General features: G+C 39.8%; 2 protein-coding genes across 2 annotated transcripts in view; both read right to left on the reverse strand.

The window, feature by feature from the left end:
• tbck (TBC1 domain containing kinase) overlaps window positions 1–14,947 on the reverse strand; it is a 195,990-nt gene that overhangs the window by 131,992 nt on the left and 49,051 nt on the right. The window lies entirely within an intron of this gene.
• LOC147800088 (gamma-aminobutyric acid type B receptor subunit 2-like) overlaps window positions 330–14,947 on the reverse strand; it is a 33,092-nt gene continuing 18,474 nt past the window's right edge. Inside the window, exons 2-6 of the mRNA XM_087133587.1 lie at window positions 14,326–14,433; window positions 13,796–13,918; window positions 13,435–13,577; window positions 10,532–10,724; window positions 330–9,487 (exon numbers count right to left, since the gene is read on the reverse strand). Of these exons, the coding sequence (XP_086989713.1) occupies window positions 9,302–9,487; window positions 10,532–10,724; window positions 13,435–13,577; window positions 13,796–13,918; window positions 14,326–14,433 (753 nt within the window). The 3' untranslated portion in view covers window positions 330–9,301. The remainder of the gene's footprint in view (window positions 9,488–10,531; window positions 10,725–13,434; window positions 13,578–13,795; window positions 13,919–14,325; window positions 14,434–14,947) is intronic.

Genomic DNA, 14,947 nt, shown 5'->3' on the forward strand with positions numbered 1-14,947 from the left:
ATTAAAAGCATTTCGATCTAAATTTAGAATGATTTGTTTTCACTTTCCGATAGATCACCACTCCTTAAAATAATTAATTAGTGTTGCCGTTCATTTCGAATTCGCAATGTTTCTAATAACCAGTTACAAAATACTCCAGAAGAGTTTTGTCTTCATATTAATTGACAGGCTTATTGATAATTGACAGGCTTATTCAGCCTGTTAAATCTTTGTTAGATATGAAAAGCTTTCTACAGACTATGCCTATATAAAGAACGTGTTTGACGGACATGCCCAAGAAAGGAATATCACTCTTAGAACAGAACACACAGAGCAGGAAATTACCCAAATTAATGCATATACCAGAAAGGAGTTTTTAATCACAGAAATCTCGGATTGATTAAATACCTCACAAACACCATTGATAATGTCGTAAACTTTTAATTATATATTTCATTAACATATAATACACCAAATTTTGAAATCAGTGTATAATACACTTTAATGAAATACAGGACTCCTATCAGTGTATAGATATCTCTCACAGGACACTATCTTCGTAGAAAAATGCAACTGCGTGTTCAGTCTCTTCAGGTTCATGCCCGCGCAGTGTGCAAATCAGTTGCTCTATACAAGTACAAACGTGCATGTAGATTCAAAATGTCGTCTTGTGCCGCAGCTGATGCGTGTCAAAATTTGTCCTCCAAAATGTCGATGCACGTGATACTATGTATAGTGTGCAGTACTAGTGTCATTTGAGAAAGACCTGTTGTCTTTGAAAATGTGCTCACCGGCTAGACAAAAAGTGACGCGTTGAAAATACATTTTGGTGGCAATTTATTGGCAATCTCGTCACTTTTTATTCAGGAAAAGTATGGTAAAATCTGACACCTCTTATGCGTTAAATACTCGAGTTTGGACATAATTAAGCGTGCACCATTAATGTAAAGTATGATGCGTTCGTCCATTAATCGTTATCGACCCGAACAGCCCTGCACCAATCGGTAATATTATGGCCATTAACCATGGTACACTACCGCTTAGGCAGAACAAAAAAAAAGAAAAAAAAGAAAATGCTCGCGCACACACACCCAATCAAAAAAAAAAAAAAAAATGAAGAGTGCGTGGGAGCGGCGCCCCCATGATTTGCTGCCATACTTCTTGGTTTTGTCCTCGTAGCAAAACGAAAATGGTTAAACTATTTGAAATTATTAAACTTTTCTGGCGTTCCATGACGAGAGGGCGAACTATGTGTTAGGGATGTCAATTCCAACTAAAGTGAAAGCACCATGAAAATATATCTGTACCATTATTTTCATACTTTTCCACCCTGTGAAAAATTCCTTTAAAAAGCCCTCTTCAGTATGGTTTGAAAATAATACCTGAGTCGTTTTTTGTTCTCAGACATGGAATTCAGTCTTTTTTTATTATTTGCCCACGATTTAAGTGTTACAATCAGCGTAAGCCATGAGCTTACAATAACTTACTCTAGTGTTCAACTGTTACACAAATAATGTAAAATTTAGAAGGGGATGGGCGTTAGCTATTTGCAAATGAACAAAGAGGGGTCATTTTGATTAGCCACGTCTTTTGAGACTTTAATTGTCTCTCCACGCTGTCGCATCCCCCATCCTCCGTCCAACCCTACAACACGGCACTGAGTTACATTCACCAAATCTTCCGAAGATATAAAATACAGGGTACGTTGCATGGAAAATAATGCAGACGTTAAATCTGCAATAGGCAGGAAGTTTCATGTTTAAATCTAGATGGAAAATGCCAAGTACGTCATGTAACCAGCTGAGGTGTATCAAACTTTGATATTGGGGTGTTTTTTCTGAATAACGATTGTCCGTTTTTAAATGTTGATGATTTTAATTCCTTTAAAAGAGAAGCACCCTTTTGTATAATATGTTGATGAACAATGCAACCAATGTTTTTTTCGCAGCTTTATGGGAACTGGCTTAGGCTACTGTGTGGGGTGGATACCATCTGTTTCTTTCCCTCTATAGTACCATCAACATATCATACTGACTTGCAACAAAATCACGTAAACATAAATAATTTTCGAATGGAATTCATTGGAGCCTCTGAAGCACGCAAGAGCAGGACATAAAAGGTTTTTTTTGTGCATGGAGGAGAGTCATGGAGTCGTATCTTTGCTGAAATAGTTTGCACCTATTTCGTGCGGGAAACTTATTTGAGAAACTTCTGTTCTTCCTAGTTACAAATGTGGAGTTTGACTCCTGAGGAAATTTCTATTTCCTTGGCAGCAGCTTCCCAAACTAACGCGCCAATGTCGCTCTATCTTGCCTTGTCCTCCAGCTTTAAGTAAATTGCGCTTTCCAAGACATTTCACTGAATTTTAACATAATTACCATGTCCTCACTCTTATCCAGTCAGTCGTCCGTCATTTCAAACAAGACTCGTGCCGTTAGTCTTTTGATCTGGGGATTGTCAAATCGTCGCTTAGCAGCAAGAGCTATACATATCACATTTTCCACTTTTTCAGGACTCATGCAATGAATTTTTATGCATTCCTGAAAAATTCACCTTTCGTCAAATTTAGGCTGTTTTATAGTATGAAGGGCATTTTGGTTCTTTTTTTTGGCTTTCAGTGTTCAGTTTTTATACAGTATTCACGAGAAAAACCGTGATTGCATTCTGCGCAGAAACCTTATTGTAAGCCATTTAGCACAAAAAGTTGCTAAAGCTTGATATTTTGCTATTATAATTTTTTTCTTTTTTTCGTGATTCATCTCACACAATATACACGGAAGAGCTGACATATCTTTGCTGTCTTAAATCTTTTGATTGCTCCATACTGGTTTAGATAATAATCATGTTGACCTGCAAATTACCTGTTTCTGGTTTGAATTGGGTGAATCGATGGGGCAATAACTTCAGACTATGGGTCTAATGATCAATAACATACGACCACACTACCACATTCTCTTAGAAATAAAGGGCACAGTATACAACGTGAAACCGAAAAAACTCTGCATTATAGAGCATTCTTATTACAAATGATCGTTTGGGTTTCATAAGCATGACCACTTTTGTATATGATGCTTTGATTGTGGCAAAGGGCATCTTTTTTACTCAATTCACAACCAAACAAGGCACTTCCTATATCAATATTTCAATAGAGTGTACTTCAGTTCACAACCAATCTTTATTACGGTCTTAAAAGATTGCATTTGTTACCAACAAACATCGCACTCTAAATAAGCTATGTTGCTCCACAAGCCAAAATATTTGTTTTTTGCAGGCATTTTTGAAACAAAACACGCAATTTGCAATGAATATTACATGATGTAAGCAACAGCCTGAGTCGACTTGTCCGTCATTGCGTTTTCTAATTTTCCAATGGAGTTATTTTGTTCCAAAAAGCAATGATTAAAGTGGACATAAACAGTAACATTCCAAGTTCAAATATTTTTTCGTGAATTTGTATTAATGATCGTTAAAACATATCTAACCATCGCCCACAGATGGAAAAGAGGTTTACGCATAGGCCTACTTCAGTATTTCCATTTTGATTGTCATGATGTCACCAAATAAGCCATTCTGCCAAGACCGCCTATATTTTAAACTATCTCTTGAGGTCAAAACAAAACCGTACTTCACACAATTACATGCAGCAAGTGCCTGTTACTGTTTGAGATCGCTTCGGCGTTCATTACGATTCTGTTGGAAGTCAGGATGAAAACTGGGATCGGTACACTCGTACTTACACCAGTTACTCATCTGTACTGCAGACTCAAAAACAAGGCAAATGGAAGGTTTTTCATCGTACGTGTCAGAACTTTGTAGAAGTGGTTGTCATTACAATGGGTTCGTCTGCATATTCAAGAGTCGGTTGGATGTCACCGTAAGTTGTTCAGTAAGGAAACTGTTCAAAATTTCCAGAAAGTATACCTTTCTGGAATTTCATCCCCTTGTTTTACCGGTTAACTAGGGAAAACAGATTACTTTCTAATTAAAACTTGATGAGAGTACTGTAAAAGAATGACGGTATCGTGTTGTTCGGAGGAAATAAGGTCATGTACAGGGTGTCCACATAAAAAGTACACCGAGGTAAACATTACTGTAATGGCAAAACTGCTTGATAAATATATGTGAAAGTGAAACATCTCAGGGAAGGGCAGAATGTCCTCTTTTCAATGGTATACAGCTTGTGATGTTCTTGACACAGATGAGACAACAAACTAGACCGATGTTAAGGGTACTGAAATCGGCACTGTGACAAGTTGCATATTTTGAATAGCAAAAGTCAACACGTGGGGTCAAGGCCAAATGCTTTTACCATTGTAACACATGAATGGTCATCCTACCTGCATTGTGTGATGTACTTTCTGGATGTCAATAACATCACAAGCTGTATACCATTGCAAAGAGGATATTTGCCCTTTCTAGAGATATATTTCTCTTCTCCATATAAAGTACTTTTGCCATTACAGTCTTTTTTTATCTCGGTATGCTCTTTATGTGGACACCCTGTATATAGTAACCTCTCCAAACTTTCAGTTTTCTAATTCGTTTTCACCCCACTAAAACTTCGTCATTTCGATGACTTATTCGAAACGTGCGTTCAATTACCCACTTTCCGACCAAATTACCAACTTTTCACCCCAATAATACTCAGCTTTCCCATCGCAATCTACATTTTTTCTCTTATTTTGGTTTCAAACGTATGGTAATACCTGACCAAATTAATCAACTTTCTAGAAGTGATTCTTGGACACAAATGAAACACGAGGATTCAAGAAAAGAATGTAAGCAGAGCAATTAAGATCTCAAGGGGGAAATTACTGCAACAAAGAATGGAGTTTCAATATTTATAGGGAAAAAAGACATTTTGCCATCGGTGCAAAGAGGACACTTGTGAAAAAAAATCCTGCTTGTGACAGTAATTGGATGCAGTAGGCCTAATGAGCACATGTTGCGAGGTCTGTCCGTTGTCACTTCAAGTAGGCCGACCGACCGTACATCTGTCGATTTACCCATTTCAGTGACAATCCGATTGTCATTTCTTGATGCATGATAAGATAAAAAATGTCCTTGGAGAGCTGTCATTGTACAGTATAGCAGGAAAGACCGTTGCAGTTAGAGTCCTGCGTTTGGCAATTTAAAAAGGTCTTTTTGCGTTTGCACTATGTGTACCTCAATCTGCTTATAACAAAATGAACAAAAAGACGTGAATCGGCCGCCAGGGAGGCAGGGTACGTATTAAGCCAGACTTCGCTGGCGAATTTTTTCAAGCATGTGCAGCCTCTGCAGCCAGTTTATCAAAAAACAATGTTTGTTCTCGATGGCAAAAGTAGGTCAAACGTTAGGGATTTTGCTGTCTCTTTTTCCTGGTCACAGCTATAAGCTGTACTTAATTGCATGAAAAACACCACAGGCATCGCGAGGATATTACTTTCCCCATTCGTACGGTTATTCCTGCAGGCAGTAATCTGGAATTTTATTATTATACGTCGGACTGGATGGCGATGATCATTGAGCACTTTGAAGTGTCAGAGTTGTGTAATTCCTGTGTCCTGTATTATAGTATGGTTCGTTCAAGTCAGTCGTCTTATTTTTGCAGGCTTTTTAATAAGCAGGCCCACCGTCTGGGATGCGTGAGAAATAGGCTAGACTTGAGCATAAAATCGAGATGCGTCAAATTAAACCAACATTATCTAACACAAAACATAATTACTTATGATAAAACCGTCCTATTAAGCCGATCTATAGTACTCAAATTACCAATTACCAATTTTCATTTCATCCCACGTTCTTAAAGGGGTTTAAATTATACATGTACATGTTGATTCTGTTCTTTCGCAGAGTCGAGTGGGGCTTTTGTCGTTCATGTCTGTCCATGGTCTGTGAGTGAAAAGTCAATTCTTCGCGTGTCAGTCCATCTCAGATGCAACGTTATTTCCACGGGGAGGCAATTCATTCATCGTCTGTAGTGAGGTGGGTCGTGACTTTCGGTCAATTCGCCTGGTAAATGGCAACAGAGAGCAACTCATTACAGTGACAGACACATCGAGTGAAACTCGCAAATCACAGTGGTATATTCTGCTATTTTCAGCTTACGCTGTATACACCACCATCGCAACAACTTCAAACGAAGCCGCCCGGTGTCGGAGTGACAAGCCATCGAACATGTATTGATTTGTTGGGAGTAAGAAAAAAAAAGTATTTTATCGTTACTGCCATGACAAAAACATAGGAATTCAAGAAATTATCAGTCAATTCAAACGTCCTTCAAGTCGTCGCCATTAACTTCAGGGAAAATGATCCAATCACATTGTTAGTACTGCTCATGTGGTCAAGCTGATCAGTCGCTCTACTCATTATGTATGGCAAATAACAAAAGAAATGAGAGCATACAGTCCTTCAAATCAGACCAAAATGTTACAGGCAAGAGAGAGTGGATGCTTTGTCATTGGTAATAAAGAGCTATTAATACACAATACACGCACATACTTCGTAATTTACATATGTATACTACAGACATATATCTTTTCTTATTAATTTTTACATAGTACTTTCTTCTCTGAGTCATTAAGTACATACGTTTCGTTGTTAGTGAGAAAGAAGGATATGTTTTGCAAAATCAGATTTGAATTTAAGAAGTTTATCAGTTTTCTATCCAACTTGTTTCTTGGACGTATAATTCGCAGTAATTTATTAAACCGCGACACAAAAATTATTGTATGGTACCGGTAGTAAGGTAGTAGGTGCCTTAATTTCTTTGAAATTATGAGCTTGTGATGTGTGCGCGTTTATGCAAGCCTAACCAGAGCTTTTAAAACCCTCCAACGTGGGACCTTGTGTTAAGAATGTCTCAGAAATCACGTGATTTGATCGTTCTACTAACTGCTACGCATCACCCGATCGAACTCCCGTGAGTTAACTTTCTGCCTGCCTAGAATATTTGTTTCAAAGGAAATACACGCATTGAAAACGGCCACCTAACCTGAATGTCTAGCGTTCAGGAAGAGCTATTTGTCGTTTGGGGTAAATTTGCGGACAGAATTTTACCCACACTGAGCTGCTCATCAAATGTCATGTACTTCGTCAACAATGGTTAAGGTAAATGTGATGTGATTCAATACAAATGGCAATGAGTTGGGCGTTTCAAGTTACATGCAAGTACTTTGGGATTTTTCCTCCTTCGTTGGATAAGCCAAGTCAATGGCTGTCTCATTTGGTGCAAAATTTCCTATGTACAATCCAAACGATTCGCTGTACAGCTGCAGAACATTGGGCTCTTTTTGCTCGCACAGCTCCCTGACAGCATAATCACCGCTGACGTGCCGAACAAAGTCCGTGGTCTCGTATCAGTGTTGGTACTTTCGTCGTTGCATATTGAGTCATGCAGGGTCCAGTGTGAATGTCAGCCACTAAGGTTTATCAACTAAGGGGGAAGACTGAGTGTGCCGGCAGCCGAAAATTATTCAAAGACAACGTTATACCCGATAAGCCTGTCCAATTTTATTGTTGCACTTGTATTTCGCTGTGCCACCAGTTCACGTATCTAGGCCAATGGTATCTGCTCTGAAATTTTGTCCACGTAGCACTGTGGAAACGGTTCTCCAGCTGGTGCAAGTACGCAACGGGATCAGGTTGACAATGGGGCCACCGCTGGTGAACCAGGCGGTGAAGGAGACCGTTTGATTGTTTGATAAATGCGGCTTGAGGTTCAGAGTGAAGGACAGATGTTTTGAATTTTTTAGGTTGTTATTTTATTCCGAAAAAATTGTCAGGCTAGGCCGTGCAGCTCAGGCGTGCAAGTCCTTTGTACGAAAACATACCCACGAAACCAGGTCCTAAGAGGTCGTGACATTTTTCGTTTCCATAGTCCTGCGCAATTAAAAAAGTATTTGTGCGTGGCGCCACCAACTGCACAAACGTAGACAGTTTTTGAAAAACCCGCAAAATTGGTCCGTATTTTTATCGCACTATTACTATTTTTACAGTGCCACTTTGTTGACCAAGTCCCCTTTAGTTCAGCCAAGAGCAGCCTTTCACCAACTCGCTCCCAACCTTCCCGGACATTGATTAACGAGACCAAGTGTACACAAAACCTCAATCAGTTTTCTTCCATCGACTTTTCTTCATGTATGAATTGTTCAGAACCCCTTATATAAAATACAAAAGGAGCAGCTCGGCGGTCATTATCGATAATTCCGGAGCAGGTAGATAATTATCGATTATTATCGATATTATCCATAATTCTGGAGCTGGGAACAACCACTCATGGACTATTCCTCAGTGTATAACTCGGGCATGAATTACCGATCAGTCATTACTGAGTGAACCGCTCAGATACGGAAGACCTATATGCTGTGATTATTGTTTCCATAATGAATATTCCTTACAGTAATATCCAGTATCAATAGTAATAGAAGTTGATTGGCACGCAGGGCACCAGTTTGCCATATGTGCCAATAATCTACAACGGAAGTCTATTATTGTGAATTTAGACGATGTAAATAATTATTCAAAATAAATCAATTGTGTGTGTAACTCAATCCACTGATGACTATCATTATTTTGACAACAGATTCCTACCCTAAGAGAGCACGGGTTACACAGGGCAGAGTTAAAAATAGATGCCTCATCTGCAAATTATCCAGTTGGAGTTTTTGTGCTGGTTATTCTGTGACCCTAGATCACATATTTGGCCTCAACACGGCACATGAGATCAATTAGTGTCCTTGTGATGTAAAGAGTACGTATGCTCGAAATTGGATTCTCTCCTTTTGAGGGCTGCACGTGCACGCCCTTCTGCACTGGGGACATTCTCTCCGAGAATGACGATTTCAGAAGGCGCTGCAAATTCCAAGGCGTTCCAGCTGAGCTCAGTGCCATCTACTCAAGGCCTATATACAACATTTTACATAGTAAGGTAGTAACCTTAGGAAAAAGTGGGCGGCATTTCAGCTGCAAGCTTAGAAAATGAAAACCACGAAGTCCGCTCCCGGTCACGTAGTCGTTGAATTTGCAAATCACTGATCAATCTTAAAATGGGACCTCTGTAGGGGATCACGGGGAATTCGATTGATATAATCGTACCTTGTGTCAATAATACCAAAGCACATTTTTAATCTAGAATGGAAATCACCAGATGTTGTAACCTTTTAATTCTTTTGTTAAAGATATACAATGTTGCAGTTTACTATCAAGACACCAAAATCTGCGAAGTTTGTGGGTGTTGGTTTTCAAGGCCAAATGGAAAGCAGCTTAGCCCTTACTTTTTACACGCCGGCTAGTAGTAGACTATTTACATTGAGGCAAGGCTTCGACTTGTTCAGATCCATTATATTCTGGCCTCGCTGGGTCGTTCCCGCTCTTCCTGCACTACGGTACTGTACTCCCCACCGAGCACTACGCTACGCGTCCTTTCCTCGCAAGGCCCGTTTCGTGTCCCTTGTCGGCCATTTATGTTGGACATCACGCGGGTGCCCACTTCCTCCGGCGCGTAACCATAGATGATTCTCAAAACCTTGTGGCAATAACCAAAAGTAGCATTAGGATTAAACGTCTCATTATAGCCACTGAAAGGAACAGGAGGTAAAACGGATAGCAAAACGGATCAGAAAAATTGCTAGCCATGATAGAAAATATTCCAAGATATGAGTTGCATTGTGTCCACCTCCCCGAAAAGAATAGGATAACCACAACTCCCCCCAAACAGATTTGTTTTACAAAGAATACTTTGTAGGTGAGTAGGAAAGAAAATAATCGGTATATTTGTCAAATATTAGCACCAAAACCCTAAGAAAACAATACCAGCAAAGAAAAGTGAGGCTGTCGGGATCGTAAGCAAGGCCCTTGATAGTTTTTTCTCCCCCATCATCATGCTGAATTAGCCTGAAGCCACATTCAATTTGGAATTTGTCCCCGTGACACCAAAAGCTGGATACGCGGCTGCGATAAACATTTTAATTTTAGCGTCAGTACACTAGTTAATGGTGCAACGCTTTGTAAGTTACTAAAGGATGTGTAATTGCGAAAGGTGGACGGTCGTTTTGTGCTTTGGATAATCATAAAGGAAACATTAAACTTTTAAGTTTAAGAGTGTAAGCTGGGTAGAAAATGTGCATACAAATTAATGCAAGACTACACAAACATTAAACCAGAAAAAAAACAGTCACCCGTGGCGCAAAATGGCTTCAAGGCTCAGACGAGTTTTCCGGTAGTAGGCCTATTCCCCGGAATTTTCGTTTTTCACCTGCACAATTTGTGGGGGGGGGGGCTTGCCCCATTCAAACAGAACGGGTCCCAATTATTTTATAAATTAGAGTGTATCAGTAGGCCAGAATTAATTCAGGGACGCACTATGAGATTGTAAATCTAGGTTTTACATTTTCTTTCAGTTCCACACTTTTTAATTCCCTTTACGACCTGAAAAATCAGAAGGGGAAAACACACATGTATACCCTAGACTAAAATGAGTTGGTAGTATGTTTCCCTTGTCCGACATGTTAAACCCATATGAATAAATAGCCTTTTTGCAACAAGCAATTGCGGCCAAATTCCCTCTCACCTTCGGAAGAAATAGGAGGCACAATGTGAGCGTCGTACAAAAGATGACCAGCCCACCAACTATGGCGTAGGTGTAGCCACTGTTGTCAGCAAGAAGGTAAGACAGCGACACCCCCAGCGCGCTGAATATAACCACGTTGTATATGGACAGCCCGATATATTTGCTGTCGTTCAGAGCTGGTATGTTCACATTTCTGGCAGAATAAGTAATAATAAGCGGCCAGTAAAATTATGTAACCAAGTGTAAAGGTTTGATATCGACAGGCATTGGTCGGGTGACCAAAATATGTAGTGTGAAGTAAATATTTGTTTTCCATGGGAACATACATTTTGTGGTTTGAACTTTTTGCATTCTGGATGTGAAAAAAAGGAACAGTAATACACTTAACATATTTCAAGACACTATAAACAAGCCATCGAGGTTTTCAGGAGTTTTTCGCCCTTCCCTGGGTGGGATCCTTGGCTTTTAGTGGAGAAATTTCATTTTTATCACCGTCAATATAGCTATATAAAACCTATGCAATCAACGAATTCTTACATACATGGAATCAATAGGAAGTCTGTATAATGTTTGTGGTTCACTTTGAAGTTTATAACCCAGATGGAATGGGTAGTCTATATTCGGGTACGTACGGGTTTGACGTGAATAATGTCTATTCCGCGGATTACGCTTCGATCGGGAATGATTATGCTAGTACTTACTGCTAGACCCGATGTTATGTTTCGACCGGACTTGCTTTAATAATCGATGTTACGTCTCGCGGCTTACGCTTCGACCGGGGACTATTTGCTGCATTGATTTACAATGTATTCTGTTGTCTCACGGCTTACGCTTCGACCGGAGACTGATCATGCTTAAGTGTCTTATACTGTTGTCCCGCGGATTACGCTTCGACCGGGGACTTGCCATGTTTAATTGTCTTATACTGTTGTCTCGTGGCTCAGGCTTCGACCGGGGACTTGTCTCGCGGCTTACGCTTCGACCGGAGACCGGCTATGTTTAAATGTCTTATTCTGTTGTCTCGCGGCTTACGCTTCGACCGGGGACTTGATAAGTGCAGCCAATTACCGTCCGCGGATTACGCTTCGACCAGTACTTGCTTAGTTTAGCTTAATTGCAATGTTGTCTCGCGGTTTACGCTTCGACCGGGATATGCTAAACTATCACTTATATAAAATGCTATTGGTTATCGATCTGGAATTAAAACTGCTCTGGCTGTACGATAACAAAAGAATTAAACTTGCGCTGGTGTAAGATTTCATTCATTTTGTGTCTGACATATGCGGCAATAAATGTCACTTCGCTAACAGGAAGTGTTCGCCCCTGAAGAAAGTACTCCGGTACCGAAAATTCAGCGCTCACATATTCCAGTGCGCTGATTTTCTATTATATTCTTGTATAGACTCCATAAACAACCTTGTTATTCATGGTATATCGCAGACACATAAACACATAGACCACCAGTCTTGTGCGTATAACCGTGGCTTTAAAAAGCGTGGGCAAGCAGCGGGGGGAAAAAGGTGAACGGGAGCGCGTTCAGAGTTGTTTACGAGCGCTCTAAAAAGACGCTCTGCTATCTCTTCTTTTCAAGTGTTGTAATGCAACCGTTTTGAATCTGCTTGGGCCAGATTAAATATTAAACTGTGTTAATGCTTCAATATGAAGACCATGTTGATGTTCTTGCTGCAAGACTGGGTGGCCTTTCTAAAACTATTTCAAAACAAGAACAGCAGTAGTCTTCCTTCAAAAGTGTGTCCTGAAACGATAAACTATTTCTTGTCGCGATCACCCCTGTTGCTGCAGCAAATGACCGCGCAAAAATTAACCATTTCCATTTCTGCAAATACTCAAAAACGTGAAAACACCAACCAAAACGAACTGAAGTTATGACACGATATGGATACTAGCACAAATGTAGTGCACGCTATCAGTTTCTAATCCAACATAGTCGAAAAACAAAGGGGTGACGTCACCATCGCTCACCCAATTAAGGAGGAAGATAAATAAATGTAAAGTGACTCGCACTCGTATTTGAAAGGCTAAAAACTCACGCCCACGTTTTTTACCTCCACGCCAAACACGCTTAACGGCGTTGCGTACACGCGGCAAGACCATGCCCATGGGAACGAGGTTAAAAAGGTCCATAACTATTTTGTGTTGTGATTATTTCTACTCACAACTGACTCTTGAGCCTTTTTACAAAACAAATCATCAAATGTCAGTATTGTATTGGATAGTTTTCCTGTCGAGAAGATTAACAGGTTAAACGTTGCTACTGTTGCATTTTGCTGTAAAAGTCTCTCAGTAGCTTATAAAACACGAGGCAGGTAGTCAGATCTGGTGGAGAAATGTTGGATAAAGAGATTTTACCGATGTTGGTCATTTCCCTGAGCATTTAACCAGTAATATGTGACTTTGATTAAAACGTATATAGGCTTGAAGATTCAAACATTTAGTAACGCTGCCGTATAAGTGACTCGGGTGTCACCAAGAAGGCATTTTCCAAGATGGAGGGATCGAAGATACATGCACAAAAAGACTATCAAACTGACATCGACAATTGCGAATCATTTTCATGGAAACTTGTGGATTTGTACCCCTTTCCTCTTTACCCTTTTATTTTTATTTTTTCAAAAGTGATGAGCGTCCCTTTCTCCGGCGATGCCCATGGCTAGGGAAGGAATTCCGAAAAAACAAACAAACAAAAAACAACCCCCACCCCAACAACCCGACAAACAAACAAAGAAACACGTTCTGTGACTTGCATTAATTTTGATGCCTATGACACAAGATACACAAAAATCGCCTTTCGTTTGCGTTCATGGAATGTCAAAGACAATTTTTTATTAGACAGGAGTCTGTTCTTTGACAGCTTATAGTATTGGTATTAAGTTATTAAATACCTTGTTTGCCAAACGATGAATGTGCCGAAGACAAGGAGGAGTCCTTTGTATATGTACACGGCCCATATGAAGTAGGTGGACAGGTCTCCCGAGCAGTTGTGCTGCTGTATAACAACCTTCATGTTTGGTATGTCTTCGTGGTCCTGTGATCGTAAATCAAGAAATAAAATGGATGATGTACCTGTGGCATTATTGACAGAAGACTGTCGTTTGAGACCTGTGGAAAGAACAACAAATGATATCATCGTAGAATCGCGTGGGCCACAGACGGAAGCAAGTTAGTCCCAGCTTTTGTGGTGAATAATTATGCAGTTATAAAGCCACAAGCCAATAAAAAACAGTCTTTTATCAACTACTGTACCTTTTCGCTGAGGACTTTGATTGTGATTGTGATATTGTCTAAGATCTGCCACAATACCAGAATTGCGATGTCAATCAGCAGGAGTACACCAACCATTGCAAAAAGACGATAATCTTTGATAACCTGCGTAATAGGAGGGAAAAAACGAGTTAGACTACAATAGACGAGTTGGACTACAATTAACTACACGCGTGGTTGTCAGGTGGGACGATTTCTTATTTGCTTGCTTTTGTTTCTAACCTTGTATTTTCCGTGATTTATGCTAGCCGACCACAATTCTTTACGCCCCCAATTCTTTAGTTGCCGTTGCATTTACTTAATAGGAAATATGTGATGTTCTTAAGTGCTGCCATTCCTCTTTTAGGCTGGTCTTACTAATGAGGTAAATGTCAATTGTCATTATTATGGCATGTTAAAACAATATTAAATGCTGCATAAATGTATTTTATCATACAGTCGGTGTATCTGTACCCCCAACAAAACCCCAACAAAATGCACATTTATTAGAAAGCGAACAACTTTAAGCCTACCCGCTTTTGTAATTTCTTGTTGGTGAAAATACTGTACACACGCCAGGTCTTTGAAAACATAGCTCCGAACGACAAGGTAAAACTGATGGCAAACAACCATGCCCGAAACTGCAAAGAAGATAGAACAAAATACACAAATTACAACAAGAGAGCACAATAGGTCCCCAACTGGGTTAGGGTCCTTAGTGGAAAGTCGTGTACAAAGCCCTTAAAAACTCTTTGAAATAATTTCACGGGCGCGATTGCAGGTATTTACACAAGCGTATTTTGTTGTACATCCATATGCAAAAACTAATGGGAGCTGTTGATAAATGGTTTGTTAAGAACGGAAGGGGAAATGGGGAACATTAGGAATAAGTTCTGGATTTATAACATAATTATAAGCACAAGCATGTGTTGGACACAGGCTATGTTTACTTCGAACAAGGCGACAATACGTAAACGATAGGGTGAAGATCATAGATCTTTTGTAAGCCCTTCACAAAAGTATTAGTACAAAGACAGTCTGCTGCTGCGAAGCATGACGTCACAATGACGTCATCAGTTAATTTTTTAAATAGAATTTGAAATTTCATTAGCTGCATAGGTTTTTATACACGGTTTCAACAGCCAAATATCGGAA

This window comes from Acanthaster planci, linkage group LG02 (assembly GCF_054643075.1).
Source record: "Acanthaster planci isolate LZ-2023a linkage group LG02, COTS_SCS, whole genome shotgun sequence".
Classification (NCBI taxonomy): Eukaryota; Metazoa; Echinodermata; class Asteroidea; order Valvatida; family Acanthasteridae; genus Acanthaster; species Acanthaster planci.